Raw genomic sequence first — 12,166 nt, 5'->3', positions numbered from 1 at the left:
TATATATATATGCCAGCAACACTCATGACAATGACAAAACAATTACATTGTCAATCATGTTACGTTATTATTAAAATGTTTCCTTTTCTTTTTACTTCTCCGCTGCCAAGCGCGGGTATTTTGTTTTGCTATATATATATATATAGATAGATATGACAACAACACTCATATCAATGACAAAACAATTACATTAACAATCAAGTTACGTTATTTTTTAAATTTTTCCTTTTCTTTTTCATAACTTCTTTAACACACTACTTCTCCGCTACGAAGTAGTTCAGGTATTCTGCTAGTCAATAGATATAAATAAGTACCTACTGTATATATGTTTAATTCATATCATTTAAACATGTGTATTAAACAATAAGATAAAGACATTCTGCTGATATTTTAAACAAATAAGTTTGTTTTACTCACCTTTTTTATGCTGCGTGACTTTCTGTTTTTTTCTTTAAAACAATACGAAATGAGAAAAGCGATGCAAGCCATAACAAATGAAACGACAAATGCCACAATGAATCCAACAAAGTGTAATCCATGATTTGGAGAAACCTGAGGAGAAAAAAAAATAACATCATGGTTTTGGCGAAAAATTAAGATTTAAAGCAGATTATAAGAACATTGTAAGTTACAGTAAATTAACAAAGGGCCATTTTCCCCCCCTGTCCAAAATTATACAACATCCTAACAAACACATAACATGAAAGACATGTATGCGCACCTACATTTTCCGTGCTGATTCTTGGGAACCCTGCAACAGGCTGTCTCAAAGAAAGACATAGATAGATAGATAGATAGATAGATAGATAGATAGATAGATAGATAGATAGATAGATAGATAGATAGATGCTTTATTAATCCCAAGGGGAAATTCACATAATCCATCAGCAGTATACCGATACAAAAAACAATATTAAATTAAATAGTAATAAAAATGCATGTAAAAGCAGACAATAACTTTGAGTAATGTTAGCATTTACTCCCCCAGGTGGAATTGAAGAGTCGCATAGTGTGGGGGAGGAATGATCTCCTCAGTCTGTCAGTGGAGCAAGACAGTGACAAAAGTCTGTCACTGAAGCTACTCCTCTGCCTGGAAATGACACTGTTCAGTGGATGCAGTGGATTCTTCATTATTGACAGGAGTTTGCCTAATGCCCGTCGCTCTGCCACAGATGTTAAACCGTCCAACTTTACTCCAAATTTACTTTAATAGACGCAGTCTATTGCAAAATTTCCAGTCTCAGGGAGGCTCTGCAAGAGTATAGGCACGACATCACACAGGTATAGCTGAATTCGGAGTTGGTACTCCACCTAGCCACCAAATGGGTAATTGTGTTGTGTGTGGATAATGTGCCGTTCGAGTTTCATAGCGCTTCTTAAAATTTTCTTTAAGATGAACAAAAAATTGGAAAGCGCATCAGTTTACGCTGAAAGAAAACTAGTAAAAGTTGATTCCAGAATGAAGAAAAATTACATCATCATCTAACATCTCGTTTTCAATCTGTATAATTTTTTTTTGCTGTTTAAGAAATGCTGTTTTATTATGCAGGTATTGTCAAGCTTGGGTCACAGAGCTGCATGAGGGACAGGAAGGTGAGTCCATGTTTTCAAGGAAAATACAGGTACTTTATTACTGTATAGAAAAGGCAGGTCAGTCTCAAGACTTCATTCAAAATAGGAGCTACGACACTGGCAATTCTCCTGCTTTAGTTCATAATCTTCAGATTAGAAGAACACCAGTGGCTCAGAATCACCACTATAGCAGATCCGGTCTGGAGAACAGAGATCAGGAAGGAGAGTGCGAGGAAGAGCAGATCAAAGCCCAGTGTGACAAACACATTAAATGGTAAGCCTGATGCTGCAGAGGACAACCACTACTTTTCCCTTGGTTTATTGTTTACCAGATGCAGCAGAGCAGCTATGGAGCTGTTTTTGCGCCGCAGCCATTAAGAGATGGCGACCCCGGCCACAACAGTATATGTATTTTCAGCATATTCATTATAATAACATTTCTGTTATAACGAAACTCATGGGACCATAAAAATATTTTATTATAATGAGTTTTGTTATAATGGGATTCCACCTGTATGTGTGTGTGTATATATATACATAAAATATATTGTAATGACCCGGCAGTCAGCGCTGGCGGCATGGTGCATTGTGGGTAATTCTGTAACGTTCACTGTTTGCGCTGGGCAAGCAAGGCAGTCGATTTCCTTTTTGTATTGGGAATGTATATGTGTATTGTGTTGCAGTTGCTTGGGGGGTTTGGGACATTTGTAGCCCAAGTATAATAAGTGTAACAGTTACCATCAATGAGAAAGATGTCTTCAGAAATGACCTTGTTTCTGTTTCTGTTTCTGACTATCTGCTCTAATAAAGAGATACAAAAGGACAGAGCTGTGTGTTGCTAGATTTCATCTATGCAATTATTACGGAGACACTCGGAGTCGTGCAGTGTATGGGACACGAGTGTTTGCCTACTTAATGAGCTGGGTACACCTGCGTGCATGACGCTGGCATTCCGCTAGCCGATAGCTTGGGAAGTGCACGACAGAGTTCGGCTCCGAAAACTTCAATACTCAACCACGGGTTGCTACAATATGTACATATATATTTATAAATATATATATATATATATATATAAAAATAAATTTACATATATATTTATAAATATATATATAAATATATATATATATATATATATATATATATATATATATATATATACATACAGTACAGGCCAAAAGTTTGGACACACCTCCTCATTCAATGTGTTTTCTTTATTTTCATGACCATTTACATTGGTAGATTCTGACCCATTTTGGTCAGGTGACTACCTGTTGAAGCTCATCGAGAGAATGCCAAGAGTGTGCAAAGCAGTAATCAGAGCAAAGGGTGGCTATTTTGAAGAAACTAGAATATAAAACATGTTTTCAGATATGAATAGAAAAATAGAAGACACAATAAAAAATAAACATAAGTCAACATTAATTAACATAGAATAAGAGTAAGGTCCGATGGCCAGGGTGGACAGAAAAAACAAAAAAAAACTTCAAAGGCTGGAGAAAAAAAATAAAATCTGTAGGGGTTCCAGACCAAGAGACCGCCCAGTCCCCTCTGGGCAATCTACCTAACATTAGTCAAACAGTCCTCTTTGTATTTAGGGTTTTCATTGAAGGACCTGATGATGATGGTCACGTAGACTTCTGGCGATTAATTACAGCTAACATTAAAAAAATGTAATCATAAAATAAGTACTTAAATCATGAAGTAAATACACACTGAATCACAAAAATAATGTAAAATCAACACAAAGGAATACAAAAATTTTAATGGCATTCCTTAAACTCAAACAATGACCTTAAACCTGAACTTTTAACAAAATACTACTTAAAGAAGTACAACTTGAATTTGAATGCCTTTCTAAAAGGTAAGTTGAAAACAAAGTGACAAGACAACAAGGTCAATGTATTATAAGCACTTACAAAAATATCAACAAAAAAAAATCTTGTGTTAATGCTCAAATTGTCACAGACTTGTCAAAGTAAAACTAAATGATAAAACTGACTGTAGATTTTCAATGCACAGCTGAAGACTGATTTAATTGAAAGTGCAAGCATCTCCTAAAGGGGCATACATTAAAATTGTGTTAAAACAGAGCAAATGCCACCTTCAATTGTTCATCATCACCAATGACTTGATAATTATGCTCTACACAAGTGTTTTCAACTGGTGCACTGTGGAAATAATAATGTAATGCCCCTGGGTCCTGACCTGAGAGAAACATACTGCTCAGGTAGTCGAGACCTGTCTGAAAAGGACGAGACTACCTGGAGATGCTGACATAAAAGCAGCTCTGCGATTGCTGTTTTGCAGATACAGCACTAAATGTGCACTGTAGCAGCCAGGAGGGTCCAGCTGCCAGGAAATATGCAGAACAGAGGAACAGTGGACATGTGAGTGCAATGCTGTGTGTGCAAGCACCAATCTACAAACTGATTTTTTTGACTGCGTCTCCAGTAGTGAAGACCCTTCGGACAGTTTAGCATGTGTATGACATTTAATCCTTTTGTAGTTGGTAGATTCGTGGAGTGCTTTGGGATTTTCTGGTTTACAAAATTTGTGCCACCACAGAAAAATAGTTGGAAAACACTGTTCTGCCTACAACGTTGCTCCTGGCACGCTAAAAAAGGATCTCCGTAGCTGCTATCTCACTTGAAAAGATGACACCATGCATTACTTGGGTGGTTATGTTGTGTTCTTTGCATAAATTAGTGAAGATACGACAAACTGGAGTAATGGGTAGGGATAATTATTATACTCCTATTTTGTAGAATTTTGTCAATATATTTTGGCAGTCAGCACTGCAACCTATCTGACAGACTGGCAAGCTAAATACAGTGATACTAAAAACTTATTTTGGTTTTAGTGCCACTCAAAGATAACTTATTTTGCATATTAGCTGGTATGACATTGATTCTATCTTCTTACAGGAACATGAAATGAAGAAAAAAAACCAAAGGGCACAACTTTTATCTTTGCAACTTTTCTCTATCATCGCACCAAGACTGCCATAATACCCCCCCACATCTCCCTTTTCCTCTGCATCTATGTCAGTACGTCAAGAAAATGAACACCAGTATAAGGCAATCACGTTAAACTGGCCACATTAATCACAAAAATTAATGCGTTAACTTTCCCAGACCTAATATATAAATATACAGTATATATAAATATACAGTATATATATATAATATATATTGTGGAACTGGTCCCGGACACAGACAGACGGACATCGTTTGTTCACCCAACACACTCATTTATTTACAATATATTTACAGTTTTATCAATGCACAACCCAGTGCCTCCAGCACCGATGCCCCAAAGTCCAGGCCTCACAGTCACTGATGCCTTCCTTCTGGCCGCCTCCACTCCTCTCTCCAGCTCCGTCCTCTTCCAACCGACTCTTGCTACTGAACGATGGGAGGCGGCCCCTTATATACAAGCCAATCCGGGCCTCCCCAGTCTTCTTCCCCCCAGCACTTCCTGGTATGGCAGAAGTGCTGAGGTCCAGGGTTCTTCAGGCACCGGGGCGCCCCCTGGCGGTGTCCACGGGCCCCTACAAGGTTGGGCTTCCAAGCCCTCTACCCATGGCCCCCAACACAACCAGGGCGGTCACCCCCTCGTGGTCTGGAGGAGGCACAAGCCCTCCTCTGGTCCTCAAGGGCGTCCCGGCTGGGTACCACCCCAGCCGCCTGCCACAGTATATTTATATATATATATATATATATATATATTGGGGCGGGGTGGTGGCTCTGAGGCTAAGTATTTGTGCTGGTATCCAGAAGGTTGCCGGTTTAAATCCCTGTCACTGCCAAAAGAGATCCTACTCTGCTGGGCCCTTGAGCAAGACCCTTAACCTGTAATTGCTCCCGGGGCGCTGTACAATGGCTGACCCTGTGCTCTGACCCCAAGGGGTATTTGAAAAGTAACAAATTCCTAATACAAGAAATTGTATAAGGCGAAATAAAGAACAAAAATATATATATATATATATATATAAATATACAGTGTATATATATATATATACTAGTAGAATACCAGCGCATGGAGAAGTAGTAGTGTAAAGAAGTTTTTAAAATTTTAGAAAATTTTAAAAATAGCGTAATATGATTGTTAATGTAATTGTTTTGTCATTGATATATATATATATATATATATATATATATATATATATATATATATATCAAAATACCTACGCTTGGCAGCGGAGAAGTAAAAAGAAAAGGAAACATTTTAATAATAACGTAACATGAAATTGTTTTCTCATTGTCATGAGTGTTGCTGGCATATATATATATATATATATATATATATATACATGTGTACATATATACACACACACATATACTATGGGGTGCGAAACAGGCAAATACATTGATTTTCTGAATATATAAATTCAAAACTTGAATATATAAAGTCAGCGTCAGAATATATAAAGTCAGCGCTGGAATATATAAAGTGAAAACTTGAATATATAAAGTCATCGCTGGAATATATAAAGTCAGCGTCGGAATTTCTGATTATATAAAGTCAACATCGGAGTATATAAACTCATTCCTGAATATATAAAGTCAAAGTCAAAATATATTGATTGAAACGACTCTGAACTGAAGTAAGTTAACAAAAATGTATTCAGAAAAATAAATTAAAAAAACACTGTTCGGTTAATGTTTTGAAAATGATGCATGTGCCCTGCCCAGGATTGGTTCCTGCCTTGCACCCAGTGTTGGCTGGGATTGGCTCCAGCAGATCCCTGTGACCCTGTGGTCGGATTCAACGGGTTGGGAAATGGATGGATATTCCAGCACTGACTTTGTATATTCCGACGATGACTTTATATATTGAAGTTTTGTCTTTATATATTCCAGCGCTTACTTTATATTGTGAGCTGGAGGGCTTCGCTATTACTTGTGAGGACGAAACTTCACTTTGGTAACTGATCATGCTCCACTTCAATGGTTATACCGACAGAAAGATACAAACTCTCGCCTCATGAGATGGTTTCTGGGCTTACAACCTTACCGTTTCACAGTAAAACATCGACCAGGTTCTGAACACGTCAACGCAGACGTATTATCACGACTAAATGAACCTGGTACAGAGAGTCGCTTGATTCACGGGAATGTGAATAAAGCTGAGGGGGAGGGTGTGAGCTGCAGGGCTGATCACACCCCAAGAAGATACAGACGCCCCTGGGCAAACCACAACCCCTGAAACACAGACTACCCTCACATTGCTCTTTACTTTCTCACTTGCGCTATAACGCGTAATGCAAACCTCGCGCAATACTCCGCTAACTTAAAAGCCTTGTGCAGCGCCTGTCAGTTGAAAATTGATTGTTTGCTTGCTTTTATCTCTCTCTCTCTCTCTCTGCTCCTAGTGGAACTGTCATCTCTGACTTGTCATGGAGCACGTTTAAGCTCATGTGTTTGCAGTGTTTCAATAAAAATCCTTCTTGTTTCTACGACCTCCTGTGTCTCTGTGCAAATCTGTCACCCAAGCGTGACAATATATTCCGACGCTGACTTTATATATTCAAGATCTGACTTTATATATTCCAGTGCTGACTTTATATATTCCGATGCTGACTTTATATATTTAAGTTTTGACTTTATATATTCCGATGCTGACTTTATATATTTAAGTTTTAACTTTATATATTCCAGCGCTTACATTATATATTCCGAAATATTCCAACGCCGTCTTTATATACTCAGGTTTTGGGAAGCGCTGATCAATGTAATCGGTGAAATAGGAAATCAAGCATTGACAGAAGTTCCCCTTGGCTTGTAACTGAAACTGTGATTAAATGCATTATTTTTTTAATGCGTTATGGAGCACATGCATCGAAGCTTCTCAGCTGTGCGATTGTCAATGTAACCTTTTGTAAGTAGTGCCTGGAGGATTCAGTGTGGAGAAACTCTAGAGACAGCGTGTGTATTAACTTGAGGATTTTTCCGTGAGTATTTGGTAGCAGCGTCACAAAGTCATTCTGTAAGACTGCGTTGGCTGCAGAGCTCAGCTCAGAGCGAAATTAGGTGAATGGGAGGGGAGATGATGACGTGACTTCCCCATCCGCCTTAACTGTCAATCCCCCACAAACACACTCTCTCGAAATTTGCATAAATACAGCCGTTCACGTGCAATTTTAACTTAGTTACAAAGTGATCAGAACGCGTTTATATCCTGCGTCCTCTCATTAAACTTGTATCCCGCATTACCCGTGGGCATGTCAAACGCCAGCGGCAGCGTGTCTATGAACTTAATTTAAACTTCAGGTTTACACCGTGCTTTGTTTCCGAAGTAGCAGCACTCATGAATATGGGTATATGTCACTCGCTCACTTCTTATTGTTTCGCTGCCTTCTCAATTATATAATGCATCTTTTCTTCTGCGCGTTTTGGAGCTCTTCCTGGTTTTCTCGTAGTGCTGACAGTCAGTTCACGTGATTACGTGGGAGGCGTGATGATGTCACATGAAACTCCGCCCCCACGGCTTTTGAGCTCAACTCCATTACAGCATATGCAGAAAAATAGCTTCCAGTTATGACCATTACGCGTAGAATTTCGAAATGAAATCTACCCAACTTTTGTAAGTAAGCTGTAAGGAATGAGCCTGCCAAATTTCAGCCTTCTACCTACACGGGAAGTTGGAGAATTAGTGATGAGTCAGTCAGTCAGTGAGTGAGTGAGTGAGGGCTTTGCCTTTTATTAGTATACTAGCAGAATACCCGCGCTTCGCAGCGGAGAAGTAGTGTGTTAAAGAAGTTATGAAAAGAAAAGCAAACATTTTAAAAATAACGTAAGATGATTGTTAATGTAATTGTTTTGTCATTGATATGAGTGTTGTTGTCATATCTATCTATTTATATATATATATATATTTATATATATCTGTATATATATATATATATATATATATATATATATATATATATATATATATATATATATATATATATATAGCAAAATACCTGCGATTGGCAGCGGAGAAGTAAAAAGAAAAGGAAACATTTTAAAAATAATGTAACATGATTGTCAAAGTAATTGTTTTGTCATTGTATGAGTGTTGTTGTCATATCTATCTATATATATATATCTATATCTATATCTATATATATATATATACAGTATATATATATATATCTATATATATATACAGTATATACACAGTTATATATATATACACATATATATATATACACACACATATATACTCAGCAAAAAAGAAACGTCCTCTGACTTTCAACTGTTTTTACTTTCAGTAAACTTAATGTGTAAATATTTGTATGAACACTAAAAGAGTCAACACCATAAGACATTTTAATAATAACGTAACATGATTGACAATGTAATTGTTTTGTCATTGTCATGAGTGTTGCTGGCATATATATATATATATAGCAGAATACCCGCGCTTCGTAGCGGAGAAGTAGTGTGTTAAAGAAGTTATGAAAAAGAAAAGCAAACATTTTAAAAATAACGTAAGATGATTGTTAATGTAATTGTTTTGTCATTGATATGAGTGTTGTTGTCATATCTATCTATTTATATATATATATATATATATATATATATATATATATATAGCAAAATACCTGCGATTGGCAGCGAGAAGTAAAAAGAAAAGGAAACATTTTAATAATAACGTAACATGATTGACAATGTAATTGTTTTGTCATTGTCATGAGTGTTGCTGGCTATATATATATATATATATATATATATATATATATATATATATATATATATATATATATATATATATACATATACACACATACATATATACATATACATATATACACATACTGTATATATACACACACACATATATACATACTGTATATACAACATATACATATCTACATATATACTGTATATACACATATATATACAAATCTACATATATATATCTACATATATATATATATTAGGTGGGACTCGATTAAAAAATTAATCCAATTAATTAGAGGCTGTGTAAGAATTAATCTTGATTAATCGTATGTAATCGACGTAAATTTGCCCCAAATCGCAAATGTTTTTTTTTAATTTAAAACGGTTTTAGTGGGCGACAGAATCAAATAATAGACATGGACATGAATATTGTAAACTGAAGCTGTTTTAATTTCTGAAAAAAAGCTTTTAAACTGCATTTGAATTCAAAACAGAAACAAAAATATCATCCCTGGTTAAAATTGGGCAGACTTAAAAATAAAGTGGTAGTTTAAGTACTTTAAGTACATTTTCAGAATAGTATTGTCTTTAAATAATAATAACCAAAATTTCAACATAAAGTGCAGTTTTTCTTCTTAAAAAAATAAGTCAGAAACATAAAAGGTAATTTGACCAGCTTACTCTTTAAACTCTGAGTAACATTAGCCAAAATTATTTTGTACATTAGGCTAAAACAGTGTGATCATTGAACATTTTGTAATTAGATGTATTTAGAATTACTAACGGTCACGGAAGTCCAATGATCCCCAGTAAGAGCCACAAAGTCCGCTTTCTGTAATGCATCTAATTTTGCTTGCTTTTCAGTGTGCACAAAACCATGCTTTTATCAAGGCTTCGGGTAGTCGAAATGATCAGTCGTAGGAGCGCGCTTTATTCCGACTCTAACATTTTTGTAGCTGTGATGTGTGCATCAGTGTAATGGATGTACCAGGAAATCATGCATTGACAAAAGTTCCCGTTTGCTTGGAATTGAAAGTGTGATTAAATGCGTTATTTTTTAACGCGTTATGGAGTACATGCATCGAAGCTTCTCAGCTGTGCTTGTGCTAAGAAAGGGAAAATTTTAAAAATAGCGTAACATGATTCTGCGTTAACCTAATATTTTTCATACGTCCCAAACCAAGGAGATCGAAGGTAAAATGAATCAGGTAGCATACATAGTCAGTACACCCCTCTCGGGAATCGAACCTCGGCGTTAGAGGCTTAAGACTCTACAATTAGCCACAGCGTGTGGCTTGTCTATGCTAAAGTATGTATTGTAGATCGGGTATATATATACATTTATATATATACCCGTGTATGCAGTGGAGAAGTAGAAGTTATGAAAAGAAAAGGGAACATTTTAAAAATAACGTAACATGATTGTCAATATACAGTAATTGTTTTGTGAGTGTTATTGAATGTTGCTGTCATCAAGGATTTGATTATCATTATTTCTTTCAATCAGGCTCGTATTTGTAGGATGTGTTCAAGTTACATTCCGTGTTTGTCAATCGTTGTAAAGATAAGAGGTTTCATTCATCGATTAGTTCCTTACTGCATCAATAAACAGCTCGTCTTCCTTTTTATCTGTGATGTGACAAACTGCATGCACGGGTTTTTTTACACTGTCTTCCTTTAGCAGGACATTCACTTTTTCCACCGTGTGCTTTGTTTCCGCAGTAGCTGCACTTATGAATATGATTGTATGTATAAGACGCTTCATATTTTTTGCTGCCTTCTCAATTGTGTAATTCGGTTTTGTTCAGCACTCTTTGGAACTGTTGCTTTTGTCTGCGCATTGCGTCAGTTCACGTGAGCCGCTTGGTGTTCTTGCATCGAAGGTTCCCAGCTGTACTGGTGCCATCTGTGTAATGTCAGCTAAGACCCGCACTTAAAAGTTTCTCTCGCAGTTTCAATGAGTTTGTGCCAAACACCACCCTGACCATCTCATCTTCCTCTGCATAAGCACAGTCCTTCACCCGTGAACATTTACCGGCAGTGTTTGTATTGGATTGCCGCTGATGGACGGCCTTATATGGGCAGGCACTAAATTACAAACGCTAGTGGCAGCCTGTCTATGAACTTAATTTAATATAAACTTACGGTTCACGCCGTGCGTTGTTTCGCAGTAGCTGTACTTATGAATATGCTTGTATGCATCATTTGCTTCATAATGTTTTTCTGCCTTCTCAATTGTGAAATGGCGTTTTGTGCTCATCGCTGTTTGGAGTTCTTCCTTGTTCTCTACGTACTTACGTAGGAGGCGTGATGATGTCACACGAAACTCCCCCCACTGCCATCTCCAACTCAAGACTCCATTACATTATATGGGGAAAAATAGCTTCCAGTTATGACCCTTATGCGTAGAATTTCGAAATGAAACCTGCCCAACTTTTGTAAGTAAGCTGTAAGGAATAAGCCTGCCAAATTTCAGCCTTCTACCTACACGGGAAGTTGGAGAATTAGTGATGAGTGAGTGAGTGAGTGAGTGCTTTGCCTTTTATTAGTATATATATATAGAGATATATATATATATATATATATATATATATATATATATATATATATATATATATATATATAGTCAGACACGTGCGCATGGGAGGCAGCTAAAGGACTTGAGTAAGGGCAGTTTCCAAATCATACCGGGATGTTGCAGAGTGCGGTGACTCTTTTTCTCCATTGCCTGCAGACCAGTCACGGGAGATTCAACCTGGCCCTCTTGATGTCACTTCCTGGACCGAGCCTATGGAAGAAGACCTTGCCGGCTCCGGACCCTGTGATGTCATGTCCGGGCTCGAACCTATGGCTGAAGACCTTCCTGAGCCCGACCCCTTTGATCTTTCTTCCTGTCTTCCCCTTTACAAGCCTCCACCTTTTCC

The 12,166-nt window shown here is 37.0% G+C and overlaps 1 protein-coding gene across 1 annotated transcript in view; it reads right to left on the bottom strand.

Moving 5' to 3' along the window:
* The window catches only part of LOC120527721 (limbin-like), a 220,501-nt gene that overhangs the window by 166,139 nt on the left and 42,196 nt on the right, over positions 1–12,166 (bottom strand). The window contains exon 8 of the mRNA XM_039751471.1: positions 418–552. Coding sequence (XP_039607405.1) covers positions 418–552 — 135 coding nt within the window. The remainder of the gene's footprint in view (positions 1–417; positions 553–12,166) is intronic.

This window comes from Polypterus senegalus, chromosome 4 (genome assembly GCF_016835505.1).
Source record: "Polypterus senegalus isolate Bchr_013 chromosome 4, ASM1683550v1, whole genome shotgun sequence".
NCBI classification, from domain to species: Eukaryota; Metazoa; Chordata; class Cladistia; order Polypteriformes; family Polypteridae; genus Polypterus; species Polypterus senegalus.
This window is presented reverse-complemented; position numbering and strand designations above follow the sequence as displayed.